The sequence below is a fragment of the Alexandromys fortis genome, unplaced genomic scaffold, assembly GCF_014885135.2.
Source record: "Alexandromys fortis isolate MF-2015 unplaced genomic scaffold, M_Fortis_MF-2015_v1.1 scaffold_26, whole genome shotgun sequence".
Classification (NCBI taxonomy): domain Eukaryota; kingdom Metazoa; phylum Chordata; class Mammalia; order Rodentia; family Cricetidae; genus Alexandromys; species Alexandromys fortis.
This window is the reverse complement of record NW_026067894.1, coordinates 1,961,677-1,972,657: the sequence shown is the minus strand read 5'-3', so window position 1 is coordinate 1,972,657 and position 10,981 is coordinate 1,961,677. Positions and strand designations below refer to the sequence as shown.

Sequence of the window (10,981 nt, the reverse complement as noted above, 5' to 3'; positions counted from 1 at the left end):
AGCTGACCCTTTTGGAGCCTGAGAGACCACCAGGCACAAAGCTGAGTCACCTTAGGCAAAGCCACTGGGGGCCAGCCCACCCCCAAAGAGCCCCCTGCTCTTAGGGTCCAAAGGCAGATCCAGCTCCGAGCCATCAGACCCAGTCCAGATCAGCAAGCCCTGCTCATGTGCTGGGGGCGGGGCATAGGCATCTTTGGGATTCATGATTCTGCTTGGGGCAGTGGCCTTGGAGCCATCTTCTTTCATCCAGGATGCTCGATAGAGCAAGGGTGTTAGTGTTCACTAGAGGTGGGAGAAGGTTACTCAACAGCCTTGGGCTGTTCATGAGCTCCGGATAGATCTTCAGGGTGTTTAGGGTGTGAGACTCAGGCTCACTGTAGCATGCCCATCCCATACCACTTCATCCCACCCTAACCCATGTCACCCTACCGCTTCTGATATGCCCCATCTTCCATCATCTTCGTGGTGCCTCTCAGGTCCTGGGGTGGGCTCAACCTCTTCTCTCCGTTGGCCATGGGATGTGCTTAGGCTCAACCAGGGTTCACAATGAGCCAGGCAGAGGCTTAGGTTTTCCTCACATTCTGATGATTCTGCCACGTTCTAATTAGGTCTGGTCCTAGGATGGCCCTATTGGGAGGTGGAGGGGCTGCCAACAAGTGGGATGTGTTCTCAGAGGGGATGTGGGACCTGGTTTCTTCCTTCTCCTCTCCGCCTGACCCCTGCATCCCAGTGGATTGCCTCTGCAGCTCCATAGCCCCTTGCCATGACGTATGATCTCATGATCTCATGAGAGACCCAAAGTCATGTGGCTACCAGGTTATAGGCTTGCATCTTCAGAACTGAGAGCCCGAAGAAACCTTTCCCCTTGATAGGTAAATTATCTCAGCTGCTTTGTTACAGTGATTGAAAGCTGACTGATACACATGGAAAGAGGATCAGATGTCAGGTAGATGCTGTGCCCTTAGCTCCAGCTCCAGGATAAACACACAAGGAATTTCATAACTCCATAGTGGAGACCAGAGGCCAGCCTGGAGTGTAGCCTGCAGCAGGGGTTATGCAGGCAGTGAGGGGAGGGTCTGCTGTCTGAAGCTAAGCTATCTAGTGAGCCTGGATGAGGACATCTGGACCACTGCTATCTATAAGTAAGTATCCATGCCAGCTGTTGTCTGTTACCAAGACGTGGGTTGACTTGTTAGGCAGCACTGTTGTGGCTACAGCTGACTGTTACATTTTCTACAGCCATTTCCCACACCTGGCTTTTTAAAAGCCTGAATAAGACAGGAGCTGCATGTCCACCCATCCTCAGAGGAGTGCAAACTTTCCATTTCCTTTGCCATTCTATCTCTATGCCTGTCCCAAGACTGGATGCCAGGGGGTACCCAGTAAGCTACTACTAGACTAAGGAAAGACAGAGCCACACACCAAGGTGGGGAAAATTGGTCCGTTTGTTTTAATTAAACCCAGTGAAGAAGCCAAGACATGGGCAAAGACTAAGAACAAGACTGGAAATAGTTTAGAAAAGAAATGAAAATCGATCGCAGAGATGCCGGGCCACTGGAGCGTCAGGAGGAGGCGGCATCTTCACGTGAGCTCCAGGACCACTGTCAGGGCAAGCACCAGGGTGAGCCGGACGCCAGCGAGGCCAGAAGCAGAACCTGTGAGAGGGCAGAGGTGGTGTCACGGCTGCAGCCTGCCTGCGTGTTACAGGGGGCCTATTGGTGTGAATATGGGGGGTTTCAACAGATGTTGAAAAATGGTTCCCAACAAAGATGCAGCATCGGGTGATCAAACCTCAGCTCTGCAGGCTGCCATGAGTCCAGTGCCCTGTTCCCCATGCAGGCCTGCTGGGCTGAGGCCATCAGGATGGCCCAGTGGGCACCAGGAAAGGGATGCTTCATTGAGAATTGTGAGATTCACTGTGTATGATTAGTGTCTGCACCCCATGGGTGGTTCTAGGTTGGGTGGCTGAAGGAACAGCCTGGGGCACCCTTCTATATTCTTAAGTGTCCCATGGAGTTGTCAGAGACCCACACCATGGTCAGCACCAAACACGGCTTCTTGGGGTCTGGGTAGCAATGAGAGGGGACACACTTGACCCCTGCTATCCCATTAGCTGTTTGGGGGTATAGTGCCTTCCTTGCTTAGGGCCTGCCTTTGCCTAACCTTGACCTGCCTGTCTGAGGTGATGGCTTCCTGAAGGAAAGGAGGGACCAGGGGAGACACGTTGGCTTTAGCAACAGATGCTTTGAAAAGCACTCTCTTTTAAGGGTGCAGTCTTGAGGGTGGAGACTTACCACGGGAGTCCTCTGTTCCTCTTGGGATATTTGGGTTTTCTGTCAGAAAGAAGCAGAGAGAAGCAGAATGGGTGGCGCTGAGTTCTGAGCGTGGAGGACCTTCCCCAGGTACCCGCTATGTGGCATTGCATGCACTGGGATGGTGCTCCCACTCCCTGGGATGGTGCTCCCCCTCAGTCTCTCCAGAGCTGACCATGTTACAGATGGGGAAATGAGGCCTGCTAAGTGGCAGAGCCGAGATGCGAACCTAAAGTCTCTCTGATGCTAAAGTTGTTGCAATTAGAATCAGTGAATGGAATTATCTCACTGAGGCAAATTTAAGGGGCTTTTGAGGATGACTTTGAGCCCAGCCCTATCCTTGGGTGGTCCTGTGGGGTCCCTACCAAACACGATGAGCCGAGTATGTGTATCGGTGGAGCCCAGTGGATTCTGAGCGGTGCAGCGATACATGGAGCCATTGAGCTCAGCAGGAACTCTCTCCAGCACCAGTTCCTTCCCGTCAAACTCAGCGCTGCCATCCAGGAGGCGGCTGCCCACTCTCGTCCATGTGAACATGGGTTCTGGGAAGACCTCATTCTGTGGGTCAGAGCAGGAAACAGTGGAGTCATCAGGGGCGCACGCTGCCAACACAGGAAGGCCAGAGGCTTTCCAGGCCCCGATTCTCATCCAATAGGCTTCAGGTAGCACCTTAGAACCCCGGGAACGAGGCTGGGGGTGTAGCTGAGGTGGTAGCATGCTTGCCTCGCACACACAAAGCCCTGGGTTCCATCCCCAGCATCTGATAAACTGTCATGCTGATAATCCTAGCACAGAAGAGGGGGCGGGAGGAGGGTTAGAAGATCAAGATCATCCTCAGCTTAATAGGGAAATTGAAAACAGCCTGTCCAATAGGAGACTAGGTGGGGAGGACTCTCAGGGGTTGGGGCTAGAGTAAACGTGAAGACTGAAGATTGATGCGAACTGCATTTGCTTGTGGGTATAGGAGAGTAAGCCAGGAATGCTGGTCCCCATTGGATGTCTCTACCCACCCTCCACTCCACTCAGCTATCCATAGAGAGGCTGACCTGAAATCCGTGGACTAGAATCCTCACTGTGTCCCCAACCCGGGCTCTGCTGGGCGTCATCACAATTTTGGGTCCTTTGGGAGCAACTGTATCAAGAGAAAGAGGGGTGGTGGGTGGGTGTGCTCAGCATGGAGAGTGGAGTGGGCCAGGAAGCAGAGCAAGTTTCAGAGGTTGGTGTTCTAGACACTGGCTGCTTCTCAGGAGCTCCAAGGAGGCTCACTCATCCCCCTCCCCAAACCGTCGTGGGTGCCTCTCTCCATATTTCCTACAGCCCTCTTTTGTGCCCCACCCCAACTGGGATCTGGGGATTCAGTGACACACAGGAACACATGGGTCCCTGAGTTTGTGGGTCTCACACGTCAGTGGGGGAGAAAGATAACGACATCCATCCATCATTGTCCCCTCTGTCCAGCTGAGTTCACGGAGGCCCAGGGAGTTCACTGTGATTTGCCAAAGGTCACCCAGTGAGGAAGAAGCAGGACCTCCAAGATCCTGATCCAGAATCCTACTGCCAGGGGATTTCCCAGAATCTCTGGGTGGGGGTGCGTGGACTGTGTGAAGCTGCCACCTCACTCCCTAGCCAGCCTTTGTTCTCCCTGCCTCTGGTCCTGTCGGGCCCAGTCCAGTCTTCCTCAGCGGCTTTGTATGTGCTGAGGAGACAGGATGCCCTGGGTACCCCTCGCCTGTGGGAGGGCGACTGGCTGGGCTTCTCTTCTTTTCGGGGGGGGGGGCGGGCCCATGCATAATAAAGAGGCTTGTCCGAGGTCCCTGCAGAGTCAATTACACATGTTTCCTGACTCCCCGCCCTCATTAATTCATTTGTTCACTCATTCAATAGTAATTACTGAGCTGGCCATATGTCAGGCTTTGGAGCAGGGCTAGGGACTAGTAAAGGGGACAATGATTAAAGTCAAGTGTCTGCAACTTATCCATTAGCGGGGGAGGTATTTAATTTGCAAACAGACTCAGCCAAACTATGACCTGTGGTGTGTGCAGGGTGCCAGTGGAGGTGGTACACAGCTCGTGTGTGTGTGTGTGTGTGTGTGTTTGTGTTGGTGGGGGGTGTGGTAGTCACAGTGTCTCAGAAAAATGAGGTGAACGAGGAAGGTTCCAAGCAGAGGAAGCATGGAGGACACGGTCATCCAGAGAGCTGGCGGGGCTGGGGACAGACTCCACAGAATTTCCAGGGCTGTCCCCACTTAGCTCACAATGGAAATCAGAGCAGCAGGCAGATGTGAGCAAGCTCCAGGCTCTGCCAATCTCGCTCTCGGAGAATAAGGCCAAGGAACCACTAATTAACCACAGGGAAGACATCTGAAGGACTGCCTGGGCAGAGGGAAGGGCCCGGCCTGCTGAGAGGGAGGGCAGCCTGGTGAGGGGAGGAGAGGATGCTTCCGCTGCTGCTGCTGCATCCACCTGCCAGTTGCATGGAAGCAGCTCTGGCCGGGGACACTGGAGAAGTTCTAGTCTATTCTGGCAGATGGCAGACTTGGGGGTGGAAAGGCTCCGCCTCTGAGCCATCCCCCAAAACTTCACCTCTGAGCTATCAGCCATCCCTCTATGACTTTTGTCCGACGTCTTTCGATTCAATACTTCATGTTTGGTTTCTTTTCACCTTCCAGCCTTTAGAGATTGTCCTGCAAGCCCAGGAAGGCACAGAGGCTAAGGAACATTCTTGCCTCCTCCAGTTTCTCTTGGGTGCTGTGGAGGAGGTAGGTTTGCAGATGGGAAACCCTGGGGATGGTATGACCCGGGGTGGTCTGCGTCACTGCCCGTGTCAACCAGCAGAGGGAGTGGAAGGGCTTGGAGCAGAAGGCAGGGCTTGGAGGTCAAGTGTTTCAGGAGAGGCTCAAGAGTCCAGGGCAACTAGGCAGCAGGTCACACAGCCTTCTAGGCTGCTCTGTGCTGTTTCTAGTGGCTCCTATGTGAAGTTGACCCTGAGGAGCACATAGGGTGGCCAGGAAGGGGTCTGCTACACTCTTGTCCCTTTGAGCTCCCCTGAACAGGGATGCTTGCGCATATCTTGGAGTTCCCGCTCACCCCTGTCAGGGCTTTCTGGGCGCCCCTTGCCAGCAGCTTGCACCATCCCATCCCACCACCACCAGGAAGTCCATTTGCAGCTCCTGACAAGAAATGCCTGGTCCCCTGCCTGCTTTGAGAGCATAACCCAGAGTTCCAAGCAGAGGTGTGTCAGCAGTTTTGGGGTTCGCTTCTCTCACCCCAGCTAGAGAACAGAATGAGAGCCCAGGCCCTCTCAGGCTGTGGTGTGGAGTGCCAGCTCTGTCTGTTCACCTATTCATCACCTGCCTAAGAGAAACTCTGAAAATGACAATGGGGAGAGGGATTAGGCCACAGAGTGAAATCCTGGCTCAAAGGAATGCAGAAATTCCCATTATACCCCCACCTGTGGGATCTTGCTGTCTGTGAGGATGGCGTGTGTGGACTCAAGAAAAGGCTCCTCTCAGACTTCCATGGAATTCCAGATTCCCATTAAGACAGTCACTTGTACATCTACCTAACCATGTTCCATCTACTCAGTTCTCCCTTCTGTGTATCCAACCATCCACCATCTACCATCTACCCAACCATCCACCATCTACCCAACCATTCACAAATGACACAACTATCCACAATCTACCCAAACATCCACCATGTACCCAACCATCCATCTATCTCCCCAAACATCTACCATCTACCCAACAGTCTACCAAACCATCTACCATCTACCCAAACCATCCACCATCTACCCAACCATCCATCATCTACCCAACCATCCACTTTGTACCCAACCATGTACAATCTACCCAACCATCCATCCATCTACCCAACCATCCACCATCTACCCAAACATCCACCATGTACCCAACCATCCATCTATCTCCCCAAACATCTACCATCTATCCAACAGTCTACCAAACCATCCACCATCTACCCAATCATCCACCATCTACCCAACCACCCCCCTTGTACCCAACCATCTACAATCTACCCAACCATCCATCCATCCATCCAACCATCTACCCAACTATCCCCCATAAACTCAATCATCTACATCTATCCAACCATTCACCATGTACCCAACCATCCACAATCTACTCAACCATCTACCATCTACCCAACCATCCCCCATCTACCTAATCATCTACATCTACCCAATTATCCATCATCTACCCAACTATCATTAATTCATCCATCCATCTATGTACACTTCATTCATTTATTCATCTATCCATCATATCTACCCATCTATGCATCCATCATCTACCCACTCAACCAACTACCCACCTTTCCACTTACTCATCCATTTATGCATCCATCCAACCTCTCTGTCCATTCATCTATCCATATAGCATATCCATCCATCTATCTATCCTTCCTCTCGTTCCTTCCTTCCTCTATGCCTATTCATAAATTCAGTCCAATCAATCCATCCAACCTTACAATCCATCCATTTACCCATCCACCTTCTCAATATATCCATCCACCCATCCATCCACCTATCTTCCTAATCCATCCATCCATCTATCCATCTACTCAACCATCCCTCCATATGCAATTGTTGGGTCTTGGGAGTAAGGTGTTTATCATGTTTGAATATGATATTTGGATTTGAATATTTGGATTTTCGAAGGATCAGTACCATTTTATACTCCATGAATGATGTAGGAGTGTTCTGATGGTTCTGCAGCCTTATCAGCATTTGGTATTGGCAATTTTTAAAAGTTTACCCAAATCCAGTAACACATGCTATCTCATTGAAGCTGTAGTCTCCATTTCCCTGATGAGTCAGTGTTTTAATATGTCTATAGGGGACTTTAAAAGCCAGATGTCATGGGCTGGGGATGAGGCTTAGTCAGTGGCCGAGCACATATCCGGCGCACGTTAGGCCCTGGGTTTGATCTCCATTACTGAAAACAAATCCTGGTTCTCTCATGTATCTACTGGTGCCTTTTGGTTTTATAAGATTTTCTCTTTTTATTGTTTCTAATATTGTTTTGAGACATGTCTTGTGTAGCCCAGACTGACCTCAAGCTACTCACATAGCTAAGGATGACCCTGAACTTCTGATCCTCCTGCCCCACCTCCTAAATGCCAGGATAACAGGCTGGCACCGCCTTGCCTGGCTTAGGTTTTTGTTTTACGCATCCTGGGTACCAATGTTTCACAGAGGACTGAGAGAATTTCCCCTTGTTCTGCATTCTTTTGGGGATGTTTTCTTATGAGCCAAAGATTTGAATTTTGATTCAGTCCCATCAAACAATTTTCAATTTTTCCTCTAGTGTTTTCATTTTTTACGATTGCTTTAAGGGATGTTGGCTACCTCGGCTCCATAAAACATTTTTCTCCATTTTGTTCCAGAAGTTTCATGGCACTGGCTTTTACACTGGAGTCTATCAATCATCCTCAGGTTAACCTGTGTGCGTGCCAGGCAGGGGCCAGGCCCGCCCCTCCCTTTCTCATGTTCTCTTGTTCCAGGGCCATGTGCTAGAGAACTCATCTTTACTGTCCGAACAGCCTCGGGGGTCTCCGTCAAAATCAATCGACTTTGCCCGCAGGTCTATTTCTGGGCTCTCTTCTCTGCATCAGCCTAGAGTCTACACCGGAGGGTCTGGGCAGCTCTTACCTAGGTTTTGAGCTGATTTATTTTTTTTTTTAACTAGATCAGTAGGGATGAAGAGTAGTATAAGGCAAACAACCAAAATCGAAACAAAACAAAAGCCAGAAGCAGAGAGACAGTTTGGAGGCTATGCTGCAGTCCAGGGGTGGGTGCACAGTGCTTGGGTGGGTGGTCACGAGAAAAGGACGAACAGGGCAGGTCTGGGAAGCATTCTGAAGCCTCGTGGCCTGGCGGGTGGTGACCCGGACATGAGGAGACCGTGGGAAAGTGAGTAGCCCTGACCAATGGGAAGAAAGTATTTTCATACTGAGATGGCTTGCAAGGCTGCTCACCAGAGAGTCACAAACCCAGGGAGAGAGCCTTGAAAGAGAAGCAGCCAACTGGAGGGACCAGGGAGACCCAAGCAGGCTTCCTGGAGGCATCCCTGGAAAGGGAATGCAGGTGAGAGGAAGGCCTACTGCAGAAGACAAGCCCAACCTGCTCGTCAAAATCCCTGCTGGGTGTTGTTTGGATTCTGTGCCCCAATTACCGCTTTGTTCACTTCATAGCCTTTCTTAGAGTACTGGGGCCTTCATTCTGCCAGGCCACACTCATGACTCATTGTTCCCTTGACCACAATCCTAGGTAGGTTACACTAAGGCAGTGATTAAGGAAGTGGACTCTGGGGGTGTAATAAAAAGCCCCAACTAACTCACCAAAGTCATGGAAAACCCAGGTCCATCAGCTAAAGGATAGGAGTAAGGACAGCGCCCTCAGTGGCCATCCAGGGTACTGCAGGGATTCAAGCTGGGCTCCTAGTATGGGGTTACACGGTGGTTGCGGACCTGTTTCAGGCCAGAAAACAGAGACCGAGGGCAGTCTAGGTACAAACAAAGGCTAGCCCAGGCTCTCCCATTCACCGCGGGAGTGAGTCCTGGATATCCTTTATGTCTAAGTCTTACCTAGCGTGACCTCCGCCTGCATGGGCATGGACAGCGCTGGGTGTTTGACCTCACAGCTGAAGAGGGCCTCATTGTCGATCTGCGGGTTGAGGGTCCAGGTGAGCAGGGCCCGCACCTCCACCGTGCCATCGCTGCCTGGGGTGCGGCTGTGGCGCAGGAAGTAGACGGGTTCTGCGCTGTGTACCCAACGGGGGAACTCGCGGCTCACTACTGTCTCTGGGATGTTTTCCGTGGTGGGCTGCACGAAAAGGCTGGGGTCCTGGGTGAGAGTGCGTGAGGGGCGCTCCGTGTAGGGACGTCCAGCCCGGTATTCCGTGTCTAGGAGGGACAGTGACTTTTGCATTTTGGTGTCGTCCACATCTCGATGCAGAAGACCGCGGAAGGGCCTGCTGTCCTGGAGGGGGCCGGAGCTGGCTGCCGGCAATTCTGACAGGGGTACTGCATCGATCAGCTCCCCATCCCGTTTGAAATAAACCTATAGTTGCAGGCAGGACAAGGGAAGGGATAATGAATTGATGGTTTCCTCTCCGAATGGACTCTCAGAAGAGCCTGGGCCTCCCATTCCTGTTCTTCATTCCGGTTCTTCTCCCTCACTCCTCCCCTGGAGAGCTAAGGCATGATGGGAATACACACAGGGCTGGAGAGAGATGGCTCAGCCTAATACCATTACTGACAAGCTGGGGGGGGGGAGCCTTTTAGCCTCAGTTTCCCCATTTGTAAAGAGAAATAAGACGATTGACTCCAGGGAACAATTGGGGCCTTAAATGAAGTCACATGGGGAGGTTGGTTTTAGATGCCACTTAGCTACCACCTGGGCTCCAGCATGGTCCATGGCTGCCCCGGGGGCATGAGGATGAGGAAGGAATGAGCGATGAGACAAGGAAAACAGGAAAAGGTGTGTGTGTGTGTGTGTGTGTTCTGCCTGCTCACACACTTTGGCAACTTAGAACTGCTATGCTGCTATGCAGAAAGCAGGTACCTGTGTGGGAGAGAGCTAGGTGTGGGGCGTGAGGCGAGGAAGCCGTAGTCTCCCTTTCTCTTCTAATAGGGAATTCAAGTTTTGAGAGGAGGCATTTAATTTAATTTGCTGTCTTCTTATTTTGGTACATGCACCCAGAGGCCTTCGGGGATTGGGTGTATTTTTTTAATAAATCATTATAAATAAATCAATAGGAGACAGGGAGAGAGAACAGGAGGCGCCATGTCACGATCAGGGACTCCAGGGACTCTGTGGGTGTGAGAGGAGAAGCCTGGGGATGGGTAGGTAGGGGAGGGGCTGGGGAGTAGGTAGGGGTGCTATGCGGGTGTGGAGGACCTGTCAGAGTTTAAAACCCCACTGAAAAATCTGCACACAATGGTCCACTTTGGGGGTTTGGTTTTTTTTTTTCCTTCCCCTTTCTTTGCTTTTCTTCTCGCTGTTTTTCTGAAAAGTGCTTCAAAAGTAGGTTTGTAATTTATATCAAAGAATTGCTTTCAAGTTCTGCTGCTCCAGACAGGAATGTCAGGGAATGAGGATCTCTCATTATAGACAGAGAGGGGGAGGAAAGAGAATGAGAAGGGAGGAGAGGCCAGGAAGAACAGAGCGAAAGAGGGGGCGTTTGTTACTGTCTGAAGTGATAGCCAGGTGGAGAGATGGGAAAGGGCTGCTCTCCCATAGCTCCAGGGCCAGGAAACCCTCCCCTCTGGTCCTCCTTTTTCTAGAGGAAAGACCAGCCTTCCTGATTTGGGGGAGACTGGAATCCTTGTGGGTTCTAATGGGGAGACTTGGGGAGACTCGTGAACTGTGACCTCAGCCTTCTGTGGCTCTGAGGCCACCTTTGTCATCTGCTTGCTTGGGACTGCAGCGTGACTCAAAACCTGCCCACTGAGCTCTGGCCACGATGCCTCCATGACTCACTAGTGATCTCATGGCTATAACTCTGTGTCTCGGCACCCTTGGCCCCTGACTTCCATGTCTTAAACCCCATCCCCAGTGCCATATACCCTTACCCCAGACCCCTATGTCTCTGCACCCCTGACCTCTGACCTCCATGTCTTATATCACTGACCTCTGTGTCCTGTACC

General features: G+C 51.5%; 1 protein-coding gene across 1 annotated transcript in view; it reads right to left on the bottom strand.

Moving 5' to 3' along the window:
• Positions 1-1,427: 1,427 nt before the first annotated feature.
• The window catches only part of Igsf21 (immunoglobin superfamily member 21), a 74,967-nt gene continuing 65,413 nt past the window's right edge, over positions 1,428-10,981 (bottom strand). Inside the window, exons 5-9 of the mRNA XM_050152431.1 lie at positions 8,918-9,392; positions 3,359-3,444; positions 2,678-2,870; positions 2,295-2,333; positions 1,428-1,655 (exon numbers count right to left, since the gene is read on the bottom strand). Of these exons, the coding sequence (XP_050008388.1) occupies positions 1,582-1,655; positions 2,295-2,333; positions 2,678-2,870; positions 3,359-3,444; positions 8,918-9,392 (867 nt within the window). The 3' untranslated portion in view covers positions 1,428-1,581. The remainder of the gene's footprint in view (positions 1,656-2,294; positions 2,334-2,677; positions 2,871-3,358; positions 3,445-8,917; positions 9,393-10,981) is intronic.